At 36.3% G+C, this 27,084-nt stretch overlaps 1 protein-coding gene across 4 annotated transcripts in view; it reads right to left on the reverse strand.

Annotated features, from left to right (window-relative positions):
* Window positions 1-287: 287 nt before the first annotated feature.
* LOC139141351 (dynactin subunit 2-like) overlaps window positions 288-27,084 on the reverse strand; it is a 147,646-nt gene continuing 120,849 nt past the window's right edge. For 2 of the 4 annotated variants that reach the window (XR_011554156.1, XR_011554157.1), the window contains 4 exons: window positions 26,613-26,715; window positions 18,683-18,774; window positions 4,367-6,389; window positions 288-853 (listed from right to left, as the gene is read on the reverse strand). Coding sequence is in view for 2 of the 4 variants with exons in the window: in XM_070710985.1 (XP_070567086.1) it covers window positions 6,306-6,389; window positions 18,683-18,774; window positions 26,613-26,715 (279 nt within the window). In the remaining 2 variants the exon portion in view is untranslated. Of the gene's footprint in view, window positions 6,390-18,682; window positions 18,775-26,612; window positions 26,716-27,084 lie in introns of all 4 variants that reach the window. The other 2 variants (XM_070710985.1, XM_070710983.1) reach the window with 1 other exon arrangement.

Below are 27,084 nucleotides of genomic sequence, written 5' to 3' on the forward strand. Positions count from 1 at the left end.
AAGAAGAAGATTTTTTACCAAAAACACCTTTTTTGGCATTAATTTGCCTATTTTCAACAATATCAAAAAATTAAAAAAAATAGTTTCTCAAAATCATATTTTTCATCAACACAACAAATATCAAATCAGTAAGTACTGTGGTTCTCAAGATATTTGAGTGGACGGACGCCTCACAAACGGACATACATACATACATACATACATACAGACTGACGCCGGACGGATACCCATCCCAATAGCTTCTATAGACTATAGTCTATAGTAGCTAAAAAGTTACCACGAGAACATTATGGATTTTTTGAAAGAACAAATATTTATTTGATTCAATTATGATCTGACAAAAAAAATAGGTGAGATATACATGGTCTAGCATAATCTGAAAAAGATGCAAATAACAATAAATTTTGTAAAGCATACCAGAACTAATTATTAAATTATATGACCTGAATCTTTTTTTTCGACATGTGACTGTGACATACAAATGTTCTATGAATTATTACCATTGATTCATCCATACAGTAATTAATGTATACCATGCACTAATACACACACTATTTTGAGTCAAAACTACAAATTGGCCATTTAATATTACAGTACCACTATATTTGTACGTTTAATGACCAGAAATTCTCTAACGTTGAAAGAGTAAAAATGGCAAACAGGGATGAAAGCATGTGCAAAATAAATATTACTTAAAAAGCAGGTGAACTCTTGCTAATAAGTTAAAGTTATGGTAAAGATTCTTGATGAAAACATTTAGCAAATCTTCAGAGTGAAAAATGGTGCCAGTCACTGCTTGGTATACTGTGATTTGTCAATGTCGTGCACTATGAATCTAATGAAAAGCAAATGGCTGGCATTATTTGATCAATTTTGGTTGCAATAAATTGCACTTCAATCGTACAAAACATAGCCATGTAGTACCCATACACCAACCTTGCCTAACATGTCACTGTCTATTATCCATGCAATCTTTCTGGGTTTTTTTTGTGACTGGTAGGTATACACGGTTATTAAAATCTTGTTGCAAAGTATTCAAGTCAATCCAAGTATATGTACCTTAACCTCTAGGACGCATAATGTTACATTGGAAGTGAAATATGCCTTTGCGATACATTACAAACACACTGAGTGTTAACCATAGCCTACAGAAACAAGCGACCTAGCGGCCGATATAGCTCCGCTGTGTTTATGTAGAGAATAACTATTTTTGACACATGTTGATGAAGAAGGAGGAAATCTTTGATAGCTCAATGCAGTGGCCAGAAAAAAGTGGCTAAAATAAGCTGCAAAAATACACAATTGAAGATTTCATCATACTTTGAATATATCACATCGGATCATCCCTAGGAACATGTCAACCAAAGCTATCTGATGAGTAGTGTTTTGAGAATAAAATTTTTGACCAAAAATGGCAACAATTGCCCCCCCAAAATAAAAATTGCAGATTTCATCATAATTTCAAAAGATCAAATTGATTCATCTATAGAAACCTGTATACCAAATTTCAAAGCTGTTAGACCAGTACTTTTGAGAAACACATATTTTGACCAAAAATGGGAAAAATTGCCACAAAATTCAAAATTGCAGATTTCATCATTATTTCAATAAATATCATGTAGTTCATCTATGGAAACCTGTATACCAAATTTCAAAGCTATCAGATGAGCAGTTGTTGAAATACACATTTTTTGACCTAAAATTGCAAAAATTGCCCCAAAAATACAAAATTACAGATTTCAGGAGAAATTAAATATATATTACTTAGCTCATCTGTAGGAACCTGTATACCAAATTTCAAAGCTATCAGACCAGTACTTTTGAGAAACACGTTTTTGACCAAAAATAGCAAAAATTGCCCCAAAATTACAAAATCGCAGATTTCATCATAATTTCTACAAATATCATTAAGGTGATCTGTAGGAACCTGTATACTAAATTGCAAAGCTATCAGATGAGTACTTTTGGAAATACACATTTTTGACCAAAAATGGCAAAAATTGCCCCAAAAATACAAAATTGCAGATTTCATCATAATTCAATACATATCATTTAGTTCATGTGTAGGAACCTCTATACCAAATTTCAAAGCTATCAGATGAGTAGTTTTGGCAATACACATTTTTTGACCAAAAATGGCAAAAATTGCCCAAAATACAAAATTACAGATTTCATCAGAAATTCAATATATATTACTAAGTGCATCTATAGAAACCTGTATACCAAATTTCAAAACTATCAGACCAGTACTTTTTGAGAATACATTTTTTGACCAAAAATGGCAAAAATTGCCTTAAAAATGCAAATTTGCATATTTCTTTCACAATTTGAACAAATCTTAAATAGATCATCCCTAGGGACATATGTACCAAATTTCAAAGCTATCTGACCGGTAGTTTTGAAGAAGAAGATTTTTAAAGATTTTTTTACCAAAAATGACAAAAATTGCCTTAAAAATACAAATATGCAAATTTCACCACGATTTGAAGAAATCTGACTGAAGTCACCATAAGTAAACTGCATATTAAATTTCAAAGCAATCGGACAAGCGGTTTGAGAAAAGAAGATTTTTTTACCAAAAACACCAAAAAATGCCCCAAAAATACAAATATGCAAATTTCACCACGATTTGAACAAACTTAAGTGAGGTCACCCCAAGTGAACCGCATATAAAATTTCAAAGCAATTGGACTTGCGGTTTCAGAGGAGAAGGCAATTGTTGACGGACGACGACGACGACGACGACGACGGACGACGGACGACGGACGACGACGGACGACGACGGAAAATCAACCTATTTGATAAGCTCCGCGTCGCTGACAGCGGAGCTAACAAAGTTATTTTGAAAGTTAAAACTAGATAGTCTGGCCCTTTCTTGTCTGAAATTATAATTTTACACTTACAGGGAGTGAGAAAATCTCTTTAGAACTGACTCAGTCTTACAGGTAGTCCTGCCAACTGATACACTACTGCTGTTTTTCACAGAAATTAATAATTAAAATTATCAGATTACATCCAATATACAGTACAGTAGCTTTAAAAATATGCTTAACGTGTATTTAAAGTGGCACTCCCGATTGGTAACATTTTTAAAACACATTTTTTTAATGCCAATGGTCGATATTTGACGTGGCGACTGCAAGCAGATTGCAAGATATTGATAAAAACATGTGGCCCACCTAAATTCAGCTTCAGAACATCGAACGTTCGGCACTGAGGCCATTGTCAACTAAGCTATGAAGTACGAGTCTACGCTGACACTGCTGTACGCCACAGTACCACTCGCGCTAGTGATCGGTCATGCCCCGTTGGAGAAAGCTGAGTCTTACTGACTTGGCGATAAAACAAAAAAAATTTTTGCTGATGCTACCAGAATTCGCATAGGTGACTAGCACAATTACATGCGGTTGATACATAGCGGCCGCCGCGTGATATGCATAGACGCATTCCATGTGGCGGCCGCTATGTATAGAACCACACATAACCATGTGGCAGACGACAAAATGTAGTCATCAGAGGCGGCTAATTTTTTATGTGTAAAACTGATATTTATGTGGTATTGGTTAAAAATATAATACAACTGATTGAGAATAATAAAAACGAAAAAAATTAAGGAGTTTTTAAAAAATACCGCAATTATACGGTGTCGCTCAAATTTGATCAGAATTGGTACATACCAAAGATCAACAATAAGTGTTATTTCTATCTGTTCAGTGCAGGAAAATTATGCGTTGATGTTATGACAATTTCTGCACAGTACAACCAGAAAAACAACAAGAAATATTTAAACCAGAAAATAAAGAATAAGAAAGTAAATAAGGTCTGAAACTTTAGGTACTGAAGGTCAACATTAGCAACATGCATAGCAGAGAATCTTTCTACCATGGATGTACAAAAATAGACATCCATATGGTTTCAGCAGATCTGTTAATATGTCACAGTTCATAAACAATGACAAGAAATGACCAATTAGCTGTTTCAGTTACTGCTACCACTCCCAAACATAATAGGTACCCTGCATACAAATAGGTTAAAGGTCAAAATCCTCTTATTAAGATGTGTGGGCCGATTCAGTTCACTGCCACCACTCCTGCACACTTGCAGTATTTCCCTTTTTCTTACCTCATTTGCACATTTTTGACACTGATGTGTTCATTTGAACAAATTCACATCTCAACCCCTAAATCTACCTGTACACCAAATACTGAGACAGTAGCTTTGGCAGTATGGGAGCCTTTGTGTGTGACGGACATACATCCGCACATACATACCCACAAATATACAGACATACAGACGCCACTCAGACTCATCATATAAGCTCTTTTTGGTATTTATATATAAAACCAAATATGAGCTAAAAACTTACCTGAGGTAAGGGCATAATGCTGTTTACAAAGTCTTCGCAGTGGGAGGTAAATTTATTGCGTCGTTTGCACTTATTATGGACTCCCTAGAATATCGTCAATCAACACAACAGAACAACAAACCTTCGGTGGATTTCGGGTCATTATCAGAAACGATCGTAAAACTTTAGGAATTGAAAAATACGCTTGGGAAATGACATGTTTTTATCGATATCTCCCCAAATATCGACTGTTGACATTAAAAAAATGTTTTAAAAATGATACCAAGTGGGCGTACCACTTTAATTGAATCACAGTGAAATAATCTGAAGTGTGTATGAATGACATGTTACACTGTCCTTGTGCAAAGTTTGGGTGAACTAGTCCACCCATTTTTAAAACTAGCATTGCCCGCATGCAAAAAATCTCATAATCCATAAAAGCTACCAGGCAGCCACATCGAATCATATCTTGAAATAAATTGGCATGCAAATTTATATTATTGTGCAGTGTCCTTTTGGCATATTTGAATGAAATCCATTCGAACACAACTGTCATATGACAGGATGAAGCCTGATTTTTAAGCACAGCTTCTCACTGTCAGTGTTCTTATATTTGAAATGAAAAATAATACAATGTACATCCAGATGTAACTTGCACCTTTATACACATATTGAGTACATTTAACCCTTGGCGCGCTGTAATTTTCTCCCGTCAAAATTTTAGTGCAAAATTTTTACCAATTTTCATGAATTTTTCTGTAATTTTTTGATAATTTTGGACCAGCTCGACCTCACACTTCATTAGCTACAGTTTTTTCTCAAAATTTGGGCAAAAGTCTGAGAAAAATTGACTGGGGTTTATTTTATAAAGGAGACAAAAATAGACTTTGGCGCTCAAAGGGTTAAATCTATAGTAGTGCAAATAAACTGCAAGATTTGCCGTGCACTTATCGTAAAAATGTACACCTGCTGTCTAGTTCTGTTCATTCAGGATTTCCAAGAGTGTCAAGCCTGGTTGGCAGGGATGGTAGCTTATCTGAAATCCCCTTGTTGTACCAACACAATCATAGAAGGATAGAAATGACATCAGGATCCTAAAATTATCTCCAAATATTCTAGAATCTTAGCCAAAGCAATCATAGATGGTTTGTTTGGGATGTGTTTCTATGATTCAAGTTAAACCTACGAGACTAAGCACTACATTTTCCATTGTATAAAACAGCTGATTTCTCTCAGCTCAAGCTGGTCATAGGAAACAACAACTGAAAGGCTGGAAAACCTGGTTAAAAAATATGAAGTGGCACATCAAATTGTTCCATAAGCAATGGAGATAAGCTCAAGGAGAAATACATACTGATAGTAGTATCTGGAGAAAGCCAAACATGTTCATACTTGTTTTGATAATTTTAGGAAAAACATCTTTGAGAGACACTGTTATTGTTTTAATGCATGCTATGTTGAATCAGATAATATGCAATGTTTTGATGATCGGATTTCTAGAAAATAAAGATTACATATGTCTAATGTCAAACTCAAAAGGCAATATCATCAAAAAATGGTGAATGTTGAATTTATTCATGGCCAACTCTTTTGGAGTGTGTGCCTGATGACAAATGAACTTTCAACTTGGACATGATTTTGTATGACATGATGAAACATATGATTGCATAACTTTACCATATTCATAAAGATAAAGCAATAGTTCACTTACTGGTAGTATACTATGGGACAGTACATACTGAGATAGTGAAACGGGCCACAGCTGGCATTTATGAAATCTGCACTGACACAAATAATACACCACATTCTGTATCCAAAAAATTCATATCGTGTTCCTCTCTCAGATGCAACTGAGAAACAGCTGCTTAAGTTACAGAGAAATTTCAATTACATAAAACCATGACATTATTTGACAATACTATATAATTTCTAATGCATGACACTTTCGAAATTTTCGCAATTACTTAAGTTTCTTAAATCTCTCATCCAGACTGGCACAGTTAGCTTGTATGGCAGCCATGTTTGATGCAAAGGAATCTTGCAACTGAAAAAAGAGAAAGAAAGAGAAAATTTGCGTTGACCAAAGCATATCAAACAGGTCATCGCTGATGACACAGTCCCTGCTGGATTATGGTGTTTGAATTACACAGTGAGTGACTTAAATGCTTGGTAGCTTGATGACGGGTAGAGGGGTGAATTTGTTAAATGTTGGCATTTCAAAGTTCTACAGAGATCTAGATGTGTGTGTGTGTGTGTGTGTGTGTATATGTTGTTTAACCCTTTTCCTGCCAAGTCCATATTTCACCATCAGGTCAAGATGGTTAAAATTAATGAAACACAACATATTCCATATGGTGTATTTTAACATAATACTGTACATTTGAAGGCTGTTGAAAACATAAATACTGTAAACTTGAATTTTTTGGACTAAAGATGCTATAACATATGAAGCCCAGTGGGTGAAATTACATCATGTTTTGGCTCAATACTGCTTTTTACTGACTTGGCTGATGGGGAAAGTGATACTGTCTGGCTGGAAAAGGGTTATTGGTTTCTTTATTTTTTTGGAGGGAGTGTCCACTGCGATTATGCCCAACCACAAATATGCCTTACAGTTCAGCATTCTCAATGTCTGGCCTCACATGTACAGTTGTAATGTAATAAATTGAAATGTCTCATTTCAAATTTTTTGAATAAAGCAGGACAATCCTGTTTCGTATCCCATTGACTTTCAGTTTGCTCATACCTTGTACCTAAACAGTAACTTCTTTCAGAAATAAAATGATAGAAAATGTAAACAGCAGGAAAAACAACTGACAGATAATTTTTTTCCAAAATGCACTTTATTCACTTTATTTCAATGCACAAAATTTATTGCACTTTATTTGGCTAGTGCACTCCACTGGATACCACAAGCATGTCACATTTGTTAATTACGCATGCCCTGTGGCCTGGTCGATCATGCAGTGCCTTTCAAAGTTCTACAGGTAGCAAAACAGACATGGTATTATCAGTCCGGGTCAGCTCCAAAATTGAAGACGCTATACCATAATATTTTCCCCTCTCATTAGCCAATCAGCGGCCAGCGCGCCATCAGTAAAAATTGTATTTCCTGGCAACCTCCACATGCGTCCTTCGTTACGTACGCCATACTGTGTCGAACTCCCGCGCTTTATTCTGTCATAATGTCGAACAGTTGTGAGGCCACTCTGTCAAAACACAATTTCAAAATCGCGTACCAGTTTTATTCTGGCTAAGACAACCAAACCCCATATATCGCTGTGATTCCTAGACTCTGGCTTGAAGTCCTGCGAAATATAAATCGTGTACCTACACAGATCGTTCAGAATACCCCATTTGTATCGGAGATGGCAGCGATACAAATTCTACCGTATGGGGAACAGTTGTGTGGCCACTCTGTCAACACATTTTCAAAATCGCGTACCATTTTTAGTCTGCGTTTGACAACTACAAAACAGGTATCGTTTTAAAGCTCTGACATTGCTCTTCTTTCTTGCAAAATGTTATACGCGTACCTACACAAATAACCTTTATAACAGTATTTCTAATAGAGATGACGAACATCCACAAAACGATTCTCGGTACTTGAGCGAAATCGATAAACTGGGGGTAGAAATGAATCGTCAATATTTCGAATATTTGTTCACTAATCGGACTCCTTGTTGGACATGACCTTCTGCAGAACACGTGGATTATGTTGACTGTCGAAATTCGTCGAAATTCACAAGACAGGGGCTTAATAAGCGGCCTAAAACTGCCGATCACACTTGGTGGGTAATTTGTGACCCAGCGTGACCTGTACTTTATTAATGATGTAATCTGGTCGATGATTGGCTGAATGCCGGAATATATTATCATAATGAGTCTCCAATTTTGGAGCTGACCCGGACTGATTATGTAGCAAGATGGAAATCATTTGTTGATATGTGAGCAAAGTTGATTCAAGATTTCAGTTATGCTTGAAAAACATGAAACAAGCGACCTTGCGGCCGATATAGCTCCTCTGTGTTTATGTAGAGAATAACTATTTTTGACACAGGTTGATTAAGAAGGTGGAAATCTTTGATAGCTCATTTCAGTGGCCTGAAAAAAGTGGCTAAAATAGCTGCAAAAATACACAATTGAAGATTTCATCATAATTAGAATATATCACATCGGATCATCCCTAAGAACATGTCAACCAAAGCTATCTTAAGAGTAGTTTTTTGAGAATAAAATGTTTTGACCGAAAAATGGCAAAAATTGCCTCAAAATAAAAATTGCAGATTTCACCATAGTTTTAATATATCATATATTACAATAATCCCTTGGAAACTGTATACCAAATATCAAAGCTATCGATTGGCAGTTTTTGAGAAACAAATTTTTTGACCAAAAATGGCAAAAATTGCCAAAAATACAAAATTGCATATTTCATCATAATTTCAAATATCACATTAAGTTCATCTGTAGGAACCTGCATATCAAATTTCAAAGCTATCAGACCAGTACTTTTTGAGAAACACATTTTTTGACCAAAAATGGAAAAAAATGCCTAAAAAATACAAAATTACAGATTTCATCAGAAATTCAATATATATTACTTAGTTTATCTGTAGAAACCTGTATACCAAATTTCAAAGCTAGTAGACCAATATTTTTTCAGGAACACATTTTTGACCAAAAATGGAAAAAATTGCCCAAAATTCAAAATTGCAGATTTCATCATAATTTCAATAAATATCATATACTTTATCTGTAGAAACCTATTTACCGAATTTCAAAACTATCAGATGAGTAATTTTGGAAATACACATTTTTTGACCAAAAATGGCAAAAATTGCCCCAAAAATACAGAATTACAGATTTCATCAGAAATTCAATATATTTTACTTAGTTCTTCTATGGGAGCCTGTGTACCAAATTTCAAAGCTACCAGACCAGTACTTTTTGAGAAATACATTTTTTGACCAAAAATGGCAAAAAATTGCCTTAAAAATGCAAATTTGCATATTTCTGCACAATTTGAATAAATCTGAAAAAAATCATCCCAAGGGACCTATGTTTTAAATATCAAAGCTATCTGACTGGTAGTTTTGAAGAAGATGTATAAAGATTTTTTACCAAAAAGGACAAAATTACCTTAAAAATACAAATATGCAAATTTCACCACGATTTCAACAAATCTGACTGAAGTCACCCTAAGTAAACTGCATATCAAATTTCAAAGCAATCGGACAAGGGGTTTCAGAGAAGAAGATTTTTTTACCAAAAACAGCAAAAAATATCCCAAAATATTCAAATTTCACCACAATTTAAACACAGATAAGTGAGGTCATCCCAAGTGAACTGCATATAAAATTTCAAAGCAATTGGACTTGCGGTTTCAGAGGAGAAGGCATTTGTTGACGGATGTCGGTCGACGAAGGACAACGACAAGGGACGACAATGGACAACGAGGGAAAATCAACCTATTTGATAAGCTCCGCGTCGCTGACAGTGGAGCTAAAAACCAAACAGAATTGCTGTCAATGTTCTACATATATCTAGATTAGTGAAATGAACACATTCATCAGTACTAAGCAAATAGACCAGAACCAGTGTTGTCCTTATATTTAAAAGTAGCCAGGTAATTTAAGAAAGTAAACGGGTGTACTGCGAGGGAGAGAAGCGGCCGAGCCGTGAGTGAGCTTAGCGAACGAGGGGGAGAGCGCAAGAGGGGGGGGGGTGTCCCCCCTCTCGCAAGGCAAAAAATGAAATTTTGTCGTGGAAATGGTGTTCTCTGGTGGCATCTGAGAGGTGACATTTGACTAATTCATTGAATTATTTTTCTAATGAAAAACACATTTACTTTTGTTAAAAAAACTTATCGGTAAGATAATTCACTGTAATGTAAACACATGCAACAATATAAAAATATTTATTTCAGACAACTAGCAGAAAAAGAAGTTTTCCAGTTGCAATTACGGCAATGTAGGGAGCAAAAATATGTAATTACATCATCATTTTTTAAGAATTCTCAACCAAATCAAACTAGAATATCGTTATTGTCGGATGAAAAATCTCTTACAGAATTTAGATTTTTATATAGTCCTGCCTGTCCGACATCGATCTTTTGATGTGGTCCTTTTAATAACATACTCTATCGATGAACCTTATTATCTAAAAACACCTGATAAGATGAAAATTCAAGTCTCGTGAATTTTGAATCGTCGAACAAAATCATCTTTTTGGTTTATTGTTGGAATCAAGTATACCTTTTTCATTTTTGAAGGTGAAAATTGGTTTATTGGCTGGCCGAAATGTGCCACGAATTTATTTTCATGCCAACAAAGACTTTTGAAAATCAAGGGTTTTACATATAAACAAGTCATCGTTGATGACACAGTCCCCACTTGTTAATGGGTACTTTGATTACAAGTCCTCAGAGAGGATAGAGTCCTCTTCATTAATTAGGTCTGTGATAAAAATACTTTGATACAGATGGCGTTCAATCGTCAAGAATGAGTTCCATGGTGATGAAAACATAAAACCAATGTAGGCTACCATACTAAAGGTCATTAAATGAGTCAACTAGGAATTAATCAACAGGATGTTGCAAAACATTTTTGCATCCTATCATAACACTGATAGATTATCACTGGTACCATATTTCATGAAGTTTGATGCAGTGCTTCTGGACATTCACCCTAAAAACAAAAGTTCATCATGTAAATGCAAATTGGCAATTATTTCAATTTATTGGATCGTATCACAAAACAAATCAACGCGCATATGTATGACATAGATCAATGTCTTTGTACCAACTTTGAATAAAATCGGTTGAGATATGCCGGAGTTATGGCTCTGTGCATGAAATAATCGTGACAAAATGGGCGCATAGCAGCCATATTGGATCGTATCATAAAACAAATTGACGTGCATATCTATGACATTGGTCAATGTCCTTGTACCAACTTTGAATAAAATCGGTTGAAACATGTCTAAATTATGGCACTGTACATGAAAAAATCGTAATAAAATGGCCGCCTGGCGGCCATATTGGATTGTATCAAAAAACAAATTGACGTGGATATCTATGACATTGGTCAATGTCCTTGTACCAACTTTGAATAAAATCGGTTGAAACATGTCTGAGTTATGGCTCTGTACATGAAAAAAATCGTAATAAAATGGCCGCCTGGCGGCCATATTGGATCGTATCACAAAACAAATTGAGGTGCATATGTATGACATAAGTCAATGTCCTTGAACCAACTTTGAATAAAATCGGTAGAGATATGCCCGAGTTATGGCTTTGTACATGAAAAAATTGTAACAAAATGGCTGCATGGCAGCCATATTGGATCATATCACAAAACAAATTGACGTACATATCTATGACATTGGTCAATGTCCTTGTACCAACTTTGAACAAAATCGGTTGAAACATGTCTGAGTTGTGGCTCTGTACATGAAAAAATGGTAATAAAATGGTCGCCTGGCGGCCATATTGGATCGTATCACAAAACAAATCGACGTGCATATGTATGACATATGAAGTAATCCTTGTACCAAGTGTTATGTAGGTCATTTACCCCACACTCATCATGACCTGAGTTCAATTAGTCTAGAACATTCCCAAGGTCACTGCCCTTGATGACCTCACAACCTTGAATTCAATTAGTCATGTTTGGAATGTTCTGGAAAGTTGATTAGTTGTGTAAGGGAGATAATTTTAGAACAGTAATTAGCATGTCAATAAAAGTTCTAGATTGTTCTTACATGCCTTTATAAAAGGGACGTGCACAGCTTCCAGTCAGACTTTTGGGATCGTGTCTCTTGTGTGTTACTAAACTCCAGCAGTAGTCATTCTCAAGACTTTTCAAGACCTTCACTGTCAACGCTGGATTTATACTGTGGACTTTGTGCAGCTTCAAGCCTGCAAGCCAAAGGACTGTTCATTCATTCGACTGACTGTTACAACTCTGAGACTGGAGCTTTGCCGTCCCAGCTGAGATAAGTAGTCTGTACACTTTTAAAGCTTGTACTCTATCCCTGACTTAGCAATTAGTTTTATTTTTGTAATAAATTCTGTTTAAACGTTATTTGCTGAGTTCACCCTTTTGTTCGTTTTCTCTGCACGTAACAAATTGGGGGCTCGTCCGGGAGCGAATATTTTGAGCCGTTTGACAACATTTTGACAGCCTTTTCAAAACTACTGTATACTGTGAACTCAGCGAAATCCAATCATGGCGGAATTTAAACCAGACGAATTTATGGATGACCTTGATCAGGACACATTTAATTCCCTCAGAAAGACAACCTCATAACACTGGCCAATTTCCTTAAAGTAGAAGTCAAAAGATCTATGCGCAAGAGGGAAATACAGTACCGTATTGCCAAACATCTAGTTGATTTAGGCCAATTTGAGGAATCCACCCTGAAAGATTATGAGCCCGAGTTACCTCTGAACTCAGAAAATTAGAATTAGAAATGCAGACAAATTTGGAGATCAAGAAACTAGAATTACAAATGAGAGAGAAAGAATTACAAATGGAAGAAAGACAGAGAGAAAAGGAGAGAGAATTGGAAGAACATCGACTACAGTTAGAAATAAAACGTTTAGAGCTTGGAAAATTCTTCCTTTCCGACAATTTTGACATCACTTAGCATTTCAGGTTAGTTCCCCCTTTCAAGAAAAGGACGTTGACAAATATTTCCTTCATTTCTCAGAGTCTGAATTGGCCTAAGAAGTCCTGGTCTATGCTTTTGCAGAGTGCTTTGGTGGTTAAAGCCAGATTAATTTATATCCAGTTGTCAGTAGAGCAGGCTTCGGATTATGATTATGTGGAAGAATTAATCCTCAAGGGTTATGCGTTGGTGCCTGAAGCTTACCGTCAGATATTAAGGGACTGTGAGAAGGTGAAGGATCAAACTTATGTTGAATTTGCTCGAACAAAAGAACAACTGTTTGATCGTTGGTGTTCTTCTGAAAAGGTCAGTCAGAATTATGACAAATTACGACAGCTCGTTTTGATTGAGGAATTTAAAAGGTGCATCCGGAGTGACATCAAGACATTTATCAATGAACAAAAGGCAGATACATTGGAGGTCGCTGCACGTTTGGCCGATGATTATTCATTGACCCACAAATCTTCATTTCTCAGCAAACCATCCCAGTCCTTTTCATACAGAAACAATGCAGGTAAATTTAACTCCTCCTTTTCATCCAAGAATTTTCAAAGGAGAGTAGGAAATCAAATGACAACAGTTCACAAAATTCAAGTAACACTTCCACATCATCAGATCCCAAGTCTCAATCTCCTTCTGACAAACAGTCGGTACACTTTCTTGTAATTATTGCAAGAAAGACGGCCATTTAATGTCAGAGTGTTTCAAATTGAAAAGAAAACGTGAAGGTCAAAGTGGTCAAAGTGGATCTAAGCCAACCGGCTTTATTTCTTCATCAACTCAATTAGAGTCTAATAATGTGTGCAACACATTTTCTGAGGTTAAATCCCTCTTATCCCCAATTAATGAGGTCAAGGTCAATTCTTCTCAGGATAGCATTATGGGTATTTTCGAGCCATTTATTCATAATGGTTTTATATCACTTTCTAGTGATTTCTCTTCCGCTACCCCTGTCAAAATTTTAAGAGATACCGGGGCTTCCCAGTCTCTTTTGTTGGCAGATACCCTGCCGTTTTCTGAAAAGTCATTTTCAGGTTCTAAAGTTCTTATTAGGGGGTAGATTGTAATGACTACATTCCTGTTCCTCTCCATAATGTCTATTTGTCTTCGGACTTTGTTTCTGGACCTGTGGCTTTAGGTATTAGGCCTTTTTTGCCTTTTGAAGGGATTCACCTTCTTCTTGGAACGACCTTGCTGGGGACAAGGTCATTACTAATCCACTTGTGACTGATAATCCTACTTTAGATCAGGATCCAGAGCCAATTGAACAAGAGATACCCGATTTATTTCCTTCATGTGCCATTACTCGAGCCATGTCAAAGAAAACTTCCGAGAATCAAAATACTCTCAAAAATAATGTCACAGATGTTGACTTAAATGACACCTTTCTCAGTCAGGTGTTTGACACGGATCATTCCGTTATCCCTCGTGGATTTGAAACTTCCAGTAAAACTTCTGCTGACCAAAGTCAGACATTTTCTAGATCAAATCTCATTGCAGAACAACACAAAGACCCAGATATTTTGTCTTTGTTTGACAGGGTAGATGATGAAGGTAAAACTTCGGATAGCTCTGTTTCCTATTATACAAAATCTGGTATTCTCATGCGTAAATGGAGACCTCCAGATGTTTTGGTTGATGACGATTGGGCTATAAAACATCAAATTGTGGTTCCAAAGCTCTACCATGCTGAAATATTGCGCCTAGCCCATGAAACCCCCTGGGCTGGTCACTTAGGAGTCAGGAAAACTTATCATAAAATTCTCAGTCACTTTTATTGGCCTAATCTCAGGCAGGATGTAGCACATTTCTGTAAAACTTGTCACACATGTCAGATGGTAGGAAAGCCAAATCAGACCATTCCAAAGGCCCCTTTACAGCCAATTCCTGCATTTCAAGAACCATTTAGTAGGATTCTAATAGACTGTGTTGGGCCCCTACCAAAAACAAGATCAGGAAATGAGTACATGCTGACAAATAATGTGTACATCAACTCGGTTCCCCGAAGCCATACCACTGAGAAATATAAAGACAAAGACTATAGTGAGAGCTTTAGTCAGATTTTTCACTTTATTCGGCCTCCCTAAATGTGTCCAGTCCGATCAAGGCTCCAACTTTATGTCTGGAATTTTTCAACAAGTAATGGATCAGCTAGGCATTAAACAGTATAGGTCATCCGCCTATCATCCAGAAAGTCAGGGTGCTCTTGAGCGATTTCATCAAACTTTGAAAAACATGATTAGGACCTACTGTTTTGACACAGAGAAGCAGTGGGATGAAGGAATTCATTTTTGCTCTTTGCTGTTAGAGAGTCAATTCAAGAGTCTCTTGGTTTTAGCCCATTTGAGCTTGTATTTGGACATACAGTCCGTGGCCCACTCAAGCTCGTTAAAGAGAAATTCCTATCAGACGATGATGATTGTCTGAATATTTTGCAATATGTGTCAGATTTTCGTACAAAACTCTCTAAAGCATGTGAATTAGCCAGAGAAAATCTTAAGTCATCTCAGCAGTCAATGAAAACCAGATATGATAAAAGCACCTCAAAACGGAAGTTTGAACCAGGTCAAAAAGTTCTTGTTCTACTTCCAATTCCTGGCAAACCACTCCATGCTCGTTACTTTGGGCCATACCTAATCGATAAGAAATTGAGTGATTTAAATTACATCATAATAACACCTGACAGGCGAAAACAAAAACAGCTATGTCACATAAATATGCTTAAGCCATATTTGGATAGGGATAATCCTACTATAACTCAGCCTGTCAGTACCGTCAGTTCTGGCCATTATGAAGATAGTGATACTGAAACTGACTTGAGTGAAAATACTCTAAACTCAAAGCTGGGCTCGGTCAAGCTTCAGAACTCAGAAATCCTGGAGAAGCTGGAGTCTACAAAGTTGGCACACCTCCAGCCAGAACAACAACAACAGGTGAAAGAACTGCTCCACGAATATAAACACCTGTTTCAAGATGTTCCAACGAGGACAAACGTCATCTATCACGACGTTGATGTTGGGGACAGTAAGCCTGTAAAACAACATCCATACAGACTGAATCCAACAAAAGCAAAATATCTCCAGGAAGAAGTCAAATACCTGCTGGACAATGACTTTATTGAACCCAGTAAAAGTAACTGGAGTTCGCCGTGCATACTTGTTCCCAAATCAGACCACAGTTATCGTATGTGCACGGACTTTAGGAAGGTCAACACCTTAACAAAGACAGACACTTTCCCAATCCCGAGGATTGATGACTGCATCGACCGAGTGGGAAAAGCCAAGTATGTGACAAAATTTGACCTACTGAAGGGATTTTGGCAAGTCCCTCTGACGGATCGTGCTCGTGAAATATCCGCCTTTGTTAACAACCAGAAGGATTGTTCCAGTACAAGGTGATGCCATTCGGAATGAAGAACTCTCCGGCAACGTTCCAACGGATGATCAACGACGTCATATCCGGGCTAGACGGGTGTGCAGCCTACGTTGACGACGTCGTCCTGTATAGTGACACCTGGGAGGAACACATCAAGCTCATGCGGAAGTTCTTTGAGAGACTGAGCAAAGCAATGTTGACTGTCAACCTTGCCAAATCTGAGTTTGGTTGGGCAAGGGTAACTTACCTCGGACATACTGTAGGACAGGGTGAGGTAAAACCTGTTGATGCCAAAATCAGTGCCATTTCAAGTTTTCCCATACCAAACTGCAAACGACAACTGATGCGCTTTCTCGGTATGGCTGGTTACTACAGAAAATTCTGTCCAAATTTCTCCACAATTACTGAGCCTTTGACTAACTTACTTAAAAAGAAAGTAAAGTTTGTTTGGTCAGAGCAATGCCAACAGGCATTTGATACACTTAAAGCCATACTGCAAAGTGCCCCAGTGTTGTCTGCACCAGATTTCATTTTGCCATTCAAATTAGCTGTAGATGCTAGTGATACGGCTGCTGGTGCTGTTTTATTGCAAGAGGATAGTCATGGTATAGATCATCCTGTTTGCTATTTTTCACGCAAATTTAACAAATCCCAGAGAAACTACTCTACAATCGAAAAAGAGTGTTTATCTTTGATATTAGCTTTACAGCATTTTGAAGTTTATGTTACTTCTTCAAATCAGCCAATAGTGGTTTATATTGATCACAACCCTCTTGTTTTTCTGCAGAAATTTAAAGGCAAAAATCAGAGATTGCTAAGATGGAGTTTAATGTTACAGGAGTTAATCTTGACATTAGACATATCAAAGGCAGAGACAATTTAATTGCAGACTGTCTCTCTCGTATTTAGAGTTTATTGTTGTTCACTTTCAAGAAATTTTATTGTTGTTCACTTTCAAGAAATTTTACTTTAGAGTAAAACAAAATTTGAGTACTTAAATCTTTTTCAAGATTACATTTGTAAAAGAAAGATTTTTCTTTGAAAAATTTTCTTTTTTGAAGAGGGGGTGTGTTATGTAGGTCATTTACCCCACACTCATCATGACCTGAGTTCAATTAGTCTAGAACATTCCCAAGGTCACTGCCCTTGATGACCTCACAACCTTGAATTCAATTAGTCATGTTTGGAATGTTCTGGAAAGTTGATTAGTTGTGTAAGGGAGATAATTTTAGAACAGTAATTAGCATGTCAATAAAAGTTCTAGATTGTTCTTACATGCCTTTATAAAAGGGACGTGCACAGCTTCCAGTCAGACTTTTGGGATCGTGTCTCTTGTGTGTTACTAAACTCCAGCAGTAGTCATTCTCAAGACTTTTCAAGACCTTCACTGTCAACGCTGGATTTATACTGTGGACTTTGTGCAGCTTCAAGCCTGCAAGCCAAAGGACTGTTCATTCATTCGACTGACTGTTACAACTCTGAGACTGGAGCTTTGCCGTCCCAGCTGAGATAAGTAGTCTGTACACTTTTAAAGCTTGTACTCTATCCCTGACTTAGCAATTAGTTTTATTTTGTAATAAATTCTGTTTAAACGTTATTTGCTGAGTTCACCCTTTTGTTCGTTTTCTCTGCACGTAACACAAGTTTGAATGAAATCGCTCCAGGCATCTCTGAGATATCTGCGTGAACGGACGGACGGACGGACGCACGCACGCACGGACGCACACACGGACATGACCAAACCTATAAGTCCCCCCGGACGGTGTCCGTGGCGACTAAAAACCATTACATTTAGTTTAAGTATCTTTAACAAATAACTTTAACTTTAAAATAACTCACTAAATAAACTTCTATATTATGAACATAATCTTTCTAACGCAAACAAGTGTAAACATCAAAGATTGTTGAATCAACTGTCACACAAATCTCGCCAGGCAGAACCATGTTAAGTCAGTGTGCCATGTTATTCCAATTACAGTTTAGTTTCTTTATAAACTTTGCACTAATGTACAAGTCTGTTGATGTATGACAAACAGATTGATTTTGCAACATCACTGCATTAAAAAAAATTCTTTGAAAGAAGAATGCAAAAAAAATTTTGCCAGGATTCACGAGGGAAAAAAAATAACATCCAGTGGAACATGTGGGAAAAAAAATGGCCCCCCCCCCCCCAAAAAAAATCTTCCAGACCCCCAAGGATATCAAATGGTCCACCCCTTAGTACCTAAGTACTTAATCTATAGGTAGTAGAACAGCTGGTCTACAATGTTTAGAAGATTTATTTTTTACCTTTTTCAGCACAGATTCCTCTGCCTTGACTGCCTGTGATATTTGTGTCTGAGTGGAATCAAGATGACTCAGTGCTTGGCTAAACTGTAAAGCTGAAATTAGAAGATGGTTTATGTTAATTTGCAAAGAAAAATAGAACTTTTGATACTACAGACTACTCAAGTATAGTATGGGTATCAAATACGGTTTCCATGGAATAAAAATAGTGCCAATGGCATGGAACACAACTGACACATATAGCTTATTTGCGACATTTACAAACTATATAACTCTCTATGATCAAGAATGACCGATGAGTTAATTTGCAGCGAAGCTGAAAGGAATTTTTCACAATGTGAAATATAAACCCATTTTCATGCCAAAGACGCTGAAGCTTGATAGTTGTTGCTATTGGCATACTGAAATGTTAAATAGATAAGAAATGTGACAGGAGACAAGTTTGTGAAATGCAAATAAAATTTACTGAATATGATATCTTAGTGAAAGGTATTGAAAAACAACCAGATGACATATTTGTAAGATGTTTATAGCAAAAAAATAACTAGTAATCCAAAAATAGTAACAAAGGTAGTGGCTTGTATAGTCTTGGCACCACAAGGTCTTAAAGGGAATTGTATTAGAATAGATAGATATATATTATGGACTTTGGATAGAGAGAACTGTTTGATGTCAAATAATGGTGTCCATTGCTTTGTGATGTGTTGATGATAAATGTGTTTGTATTTATGCTGTTTGTCGTCCAACACTTTTATTATCAAAGAGGACCTTTACAATAATAGGTCTGTTTTGCATACGTTTATCGATAAATTTGACTTCACATTGCACCATTTATTATGCCATCAGAGGTAGTAATGTTAGTGCACAGTCCCTCTATCACCAGTCTACCAACACAGATTCTATTACGTCATCAACACTCTAGGAATCACATTAGAATGCACTGCGCATGCGTAACTTCAGTTGTGCTGCTGACCTTGCTACGAAACGCGCTGCGTTCCGTAGCTTGCTGTGAATTGTCATTGCGTAGCTTGGTGGCGATACACGTGGTGTGTTGCATTCAGCGTTTCGTTCGAGGAGTTGTACTAGTTTACAGTAACGTTATTTTTAATTCTTTTTTGTACTTGAACATTTCTATTTTATTAGCAACATTGTTGCTTACTACATTATTATTTAACGACTAGTGAGTAGTTAGTTTTTTGCTCACGTGTTTACACAAGTGAGCATATGTCGCAGCCATGTCTGTCTGTCTGTCTGTCTGTCTGTGTGTCCGTGTGTGTCTGTCTGTCTGTCTGGCTGTTGGTCCGATATTTAAAAAACTCCTTGTCAGATCAGTATCAAATCTGGTACATATATTCAGTTAGCAAATGGCAAGAACTGATTAGTTTTTGGTGGGTGTTGCCTGCTTACTTTTTGCTCATTTGCATAATTAATGATTTTAGAAAAAACGGATATACATTAAAAACGACTACACACAATTTGATGAGATTTGCTACAAATGTTGATCACACCAAGATATATCAGCAGTGGGAACCATTAAGGGGTTACATGAAAGATAGTTGCTAATTTGCATAGTTAATGAACTTTCCTAATTAGGGATATATGTCTGATTTGACACGATCAAAATTGACCAAACTTGGTATGTATATTAAAGATACTATTATTTAACATTATTGAAAGTCATTAAGCGTTTTAACTTTAGCCAATTCCTAATTTGCACATTTAATGACCTTTGCTAATTAGGGATATATATTTGAATTGACTGGACTGACGTTGATGAAACTTGCTACATGTATTTGGAGCTACTATGATACAACATTTTTGAAAGTCATTAAGCATTTTTACTTCAGCCAATTCCGAATTTGCATATTTAATGAACTTTCCCAATTAGGGATATATATCTGAATTAACTTGATTGTAGCTGTTGAAACTTGCTATATACATCAAAGATACTGTGATATAACATTCTTGAAAGTCAAAAGACATTTTTACTTCAGCCAATTCCTAAATTGCATATTAAATGAATTTTCATAATTAGGGATATTTATCTGAATTGACTTGATCAAAATTGATGAAACTTGCTATGTACATTAAAGACACTATAATACAATATTATTGAAAGTCATTAAGCGTTTTCTCCTCAGCCAATTCCTAATTTGCATATTTAATGAACTTTCCTAATTAGAGATATATATCTGAATTCACTTGACCAAAGTTAACAAAACTTGCTACATATATTGCAGATACCATGATACAACATTATTGACAATCATTAAGCATTTTTACTTAAGTCAATTCCTAATTTACATATTTAACCCTTTCACCACCATGGTTTGTCCCAAATCCATTGTTTTCTATGGTAAAGTTGGACCTGTATACAGGGAACTGGGGGTGAAAGGGTTAATGAACTTTGCTTATTAGGGATATATATTGGGATTTTCTTGATCAAAGTTTGCAAAACATGCTATGTACATTGATGATTACACCTGGTTAAAACAATATCGAAAGTCATTTCACATTTTCATGTCAGCTAATTTATAATTTGCATATCTGATGAGCTTTCACAGCTCGGCATATATGGCTTGAAGGACTTGGCCAAAGGTAATTACACTTGCCAAAAATCAGACCTCTAGCTCTATTGGCTCGCTCAAAATTAGATATGCACATAATTAATGAGGTACAATATGTGGCGTCATAAGGTGTCCTATCATACCATACATGAAGGGTGTAGCACTTGTGGTTACTGAGTTATAGACAAATATGTATATTTGAGGTCAAAGGTCACCGAAGTCACGCGACATTTTGTCAAAAAAATTGTATTGCTAAGTTATCCCTATGTACCAAAAATCAGACCTCTAGCTCTATTAGCTCGCTCAAAATTAGATATGCGCATAATAAATGAGGTACAATATGTGGCGTCATAAGGTGTCCCATCATACCATACATGAAGGGTGTAGCACTTGTGGTTACTGAGTTATAGACAAATATGTATATTTGAGGTCAAAGGTCACCGAGGTCACGTGACATTTTGTCAAAAAAATTGTTTTGCTAAGTTATCCCTATATACCAAAAATCAGACCTCTAGCTCTATTGGCTCGCTCAAAATTAGATATGTGCATAAGTAATGAGGTACAATATGTGGCGTCATAAGGTGTCCCATCATACCATATATGAAGGGTGTACCACTTGTGGTTACTGAGTAATGGACAAATATGTATATTTCAGGTCAAAGGTCACTAAGGTCACGTGACATTTTGTCAAAATATCCGAGATATCTGCATGAACGGATGGACTCACGGATGGACGAACAGACGGACATGACCCAATCTATAAGCCCACTGGACTTCATCCACGGGGACTAAAAATTGTGTCACTACATCCTTTTTGCAATATGAGAAACTAAATTTTTATTTTTCATGGCCTTATACATGGAGTCTATGGAGATCCGCCTTATACATGGGAGTCTATGGACGTGTAAACTAAAAATGCGCAAATTTCAACACAATTTGCCCAAATTTGGGAAAGGTCACTCCTATGCACTTCCATACCAAGTTTCAAATCAATCGGACTTGTGGTTTCAGAGAAGAAGATTTTTTGACCAAAAATGGGAGAAAATTACAAAAAAAATCATGAAAAATAGCAAGTCCAAGATACTGACCCAAGATTTGCACAATCATTTCATGTCAGCCCAAAGTACTTACATGCTAATTTTTCATGTAATCTGCTCAGTGGTTATTGAGTTTTTTCAATTTTGACTGTTTTTACATTTTTTCACTTAATTTGCATATTTTTGGCAATGACAACTTCATTTGAACAAAATCTCATCTACAGCCCATCATCCATGTACACACCAAATATCAAGATGAAATGTACAGCGGTTTTGGAGTTTTTGATGTTGACGGACAGACATACAGACATACAGACATACAGACACACAGACATACAGACATACATACATACAGACATTTCCCTAGCCTATAAGAATAGCTTCCATTGCCATATATACATATGGCTATGGGAGCTAAAAATCAGACCTCCAGCTCTATTGGCTTGCCCAAAATTAGATATGTAAATAATTAATGAGGTAAAGGTTGTGGCGTCATAAGGTTTCCCATCATACAAAATATGAAGGGTGTAGCCCTTGTGGTTACTGAGTTATGGACATATATGTATATTTGGGGTCAAAGGTCATCAAGGTCACGTGATATTTTGTCAAAAAAATTGTATCCCATAGTTATCCCTACACACCAAAAATCAGAACTATAGCTCTATTATTAAGCCCAGAATTAGGTATGTGCATAATTAACACAGGAAGTGGCTGGTCATGTGACATTTTGTCGAAAAACTTTGCTCCCATAGTTTTCTCTATGTACCAAAAACACATTGAAGTTGACAGCCAGTTAGAGTGAAATCCGATCAAGCTGCAAAACTTAATTAGCCAAGGTATTGTGTATCAGCGATTTTTACGACATTATCAGCTGGGCTTGATGCGGTCTTGTTTGTCTTGTTTATGTCTTTAATCAGCTACACCTCTCAGTTACACATCACACCAGGGCCACTCCACTGTACGCCAGACAGAGAAACATAAACAAATCACTACACTTTGCAATGTCATGTATCTTTCTTTTTTATTCATGATGAACAAATGAGCTTGAAAGTTCAGGAAGGTTTTGAAATTTTCGCGTGTCCAGTCTCAGTGAATCTACATATTAAACAATTTTCGGAATTCCTGCCAATTGGACACAATGATAAGTTATCTGTTGCTTACAACGGTCTGATCATTGCAATCCTAGTTCTTACAGATGAATCGAATCATGAAATACTGTACGGGAACATTCTCACATTCCTGGCTGCTGGGAGTGCGGGATCGAGAGTGTGGGATAAATCGATCCCACACTCTCAGAAACCGTCCCACACTCTGCAGTAAATATTACACGACCTCTGATTGGATGATAAGCAGTCTGTTTTGTTCCACGCGCAAAATGTTATCCAATGGCACGACGAGTAACATACGGACTAGAACTACAACGTAAGCAGGTCAAAGTACAGTGGCAGACGACAGAGTTGTCACGATTTTTGATAATATTGTACGTGTCCAATATGAATTTAACGCATTTTGTGGTCATGTGAGAAAAAGAATCTCACACACCAAGGACCTGGGATCAGATTTCTCACACTCGTTGGGGATATTTTGTCTCACACTCGCCTGCGGCTCGTGTGAGACAAAATATCCCCAACTCGTGTGAGAAATCTGATCCCAGGTCCTTGGGGGTGTGAGATTCTATTATTCTCATCACAGTATACCTCAAAAACAGAACGAAAGAGAAAGTACTAGAGCTGTTACAACTTTAAAAATACCTTAAAGCTAAAAATAGAAATAATAGTGAAAAATTTGTCTAAATGGCATAAATGAAATGAGCTACAAGTAATAGAACACATCATAATCATGTTTGCAAGTGTTTCAGTGAAAAGGATGCCTTGTAACAAACTGTCTTTTTTTACGTTTTATTAGAATCGTTATGTTGAAAAGGTTCTTGCAGTGCACCATTGAGTCCAATCAGGAACTCCACGAATACATTTACAAATGTATTTTGAACATGTAAGTTTATAGGATGCTGGTCTAGCCGGTCAATTCCAAAAGCTACCTGAACTTTCACGCTCACTTGTTCATCACAAATAAAAATGAAAGATACATGACATTGCAAAGTGTGGTGATTTGTTTATGTTTCTCTGTCTGACATTCATGGAGTGGCCCTGGTGTGTTGTGTAACTGAGAGCATGTAGCTGATTAAAGATGTAAACAAGACCACATCAAGCCCTGCTGTGTTAATGTTGTAAAAATCGCAGCTACACATCTAGGGAAGCTAGTTGGCCAAATCTTGACAGAAGGAAGTCTTGACAGAAGGAAGTAAAAGTTGACGCCGCAGTTTATCACATGACACATGGACACACAGATGGAAGTTAGTTGCCAAATCTTCACAGAAGGAAGTCTTGACAGAATGAAGTAAAATTTGACGCCGCCATTTCTAGTTTTCAATTCTAATTGCTCCTCAGTATATAAAACTGAGGAGCTAAAAATTGTGCGAGTTATAAATAGTGAAAATAGTTTTTCCTGGGTAAATGAGTATAGAGCTACCACATATGTAAACATAGGGCCAAAGTCCCTGAAGCTACTATAGACATGGATACAAAATTAAGTATTTCCTGACTGTATGAAATCATCTCACTAAGGTCATCCTAGGGACATGTAAACTAAATATTAAAGCTGTCTGACCAGCGGTTTTGAAAAAACAAGCGACTCAACAGTTGACAGAGCTCTGCTGTGTTATGTAGAAAATAACCTTTTGTGACACATGTATTGATGAAGGTGGACATCTTTGATAGCTCATTTCAGGATGGCCTGACCAAAAATGGAAAAAAATTCCGTAAAAATACAGATTTGCATATTTCATCAGACTATATTAGTCTACAATAGCAAATAAACGAGAGTTAATTACATTCTAATTAAAGTAAACAAGACTTGCTTAAATCAAGATTTACGTCATAAAAAAAACAGCATATCTGTCAGGTTATAAAGAATCTTGAGCTGGTTATCTTTTAATATCAGTAGTTTCATCCTATTAACCAAGCACATTTTAACTTTCAAATTACATTGTAAGTAAGTTCTGTTGAATAAGTTGAGACTGTACGTACTCAGAGAAAGCACACCAAAGAGACAAATGTTTGAAACTTAAGAAGTTCAAGGTCATCAAAAGCATTATAAGGAATCATGTTACACTTTCCTTGCACTGTTTACACAGATTGCATAATTGCTATAAATAGCACATGAGGAATCTTACAGCCCAGCTTTACCATAAAAACCCTATCACTTTGACCACTCTTTTAATTGACCACTCTATTTTTTTGCTCCAAAAGTAATCTTATTTTATCCTTACCAAGTCAACCATGTATGGAAATTAGAACTTTCTCTATCTCTATTTGTTTAACCACCCTATCATGACAAACTATTATGAGCAATTTCTTTTAGATAACATAAATGGTGGTTCAGAATATATCAAAGTTGGGATTCAGGAAAGTTGCCTTTACATGTTTTAATCCTCAATTCACTATGAACTGTCAAAAAAAGTTTAACTTTCTGATAATTCCACACTAAAATTATTTTGGCTTTGATGATTTCCTAATTAATTCAATTATTTAAAAACATATTAATTATTTTTTTCTGGGTGAATTGATAGGGTTTTTACAGTACAAGAATTACATACAATGTAAGTCAAACTTTGACCAAAAATGACAAAAAAATTCCTTAAAAATACACATTTGCATATTTCATCACAATTTGAACAAATATAAGTTGGGTTATCCCTAGGGACCTGTATACCAAATAACAAAGCTGTCTGACCAGCTGTTATGAAGAAGAAGATTTTTTACCAAAAACACCTTTTTTGGCATTAATTTGCCTATTTTCAACAATATCAAAAAATAAAAAAAAATAGTTTCTCAAAATCATATTTTTCATCTACACAACAAATATCAAATCAGTAAGTACTGCGGTTCTCAAGATATTTGAGTGGACGGATGCCTCACAAACAGACATACATACATACATACATACATACATACATACATACATACAGACTGACGATGGACGCCGGACGGATACCCATCCCAATAGCTTCTATAGACTATAGTCTATAGTAGCTAAAAATCATCCATGGTGAACTTCCCCTTTAACTTCAAAGCCTATAAAGGCAAAACCTACAACATAAACAGGACCCATAGCTTACTGCAGGTAACGCTTTGCCAGGGCTTTAGCAATGAGCCAGACAGAGTGCATTTTTAAAAGACAGGAACAAATAGACATTAAAATATCTCCTTGTTGTCCTTTTTATTTTTGTCATTAATTTATGAAATCTTCACATCATTTGTGTAGCATTACCTTGTTCGTGGAGTTCATTCAGGCTTGTCAGTCTTTCAACTATCTTTGGAAGAGTTTCAGCAATGCTATCCCATCTCTCCATCATGTCATACAACTCTGAAAGCTAAATGAAGTAATGGAAATGCATGAACACATGATATTAGTGGCCTTGCTGATGAATACATTTGTTATTGAACTACTTATGTAAAATTCTGTTCTCTACCCATGAGATACCATTACAAATTTGGTCATGGTCACTTTCAGTGCTCACACAGCATGACAAATGTGTTTCCACAGTTCTAATTAATTCAGAAACTTTGTCACAAACAATTAGTAGTTTGGTATTTTTGAGAATATTACCGTTAAAGTCATTTTATAAGACGCGTCTTTTATTATGATGTTGCAAATTTTTAGCCCGAATTATTTCTCAAGAGATGGGGTGCGACTTATAATATGTACTTTTTGCATTTTTAAAGAGGGCATTACCACTATA

This window comes from Ptychodera flava, chromosome 9, assembly GCF_041260155.1.
Source record: "Ptychodera flava strain L36383 chromosome 9, AS_Pfla_20210202, whole genome shotgun sequence".
NCBI classification, from domain to species: domain Eukaryota; kingdom Metazoa; phylum Hemichordata; class Enteropneusta; family Ptychoderidae; genus Ptychodera; species Ptychodera flava.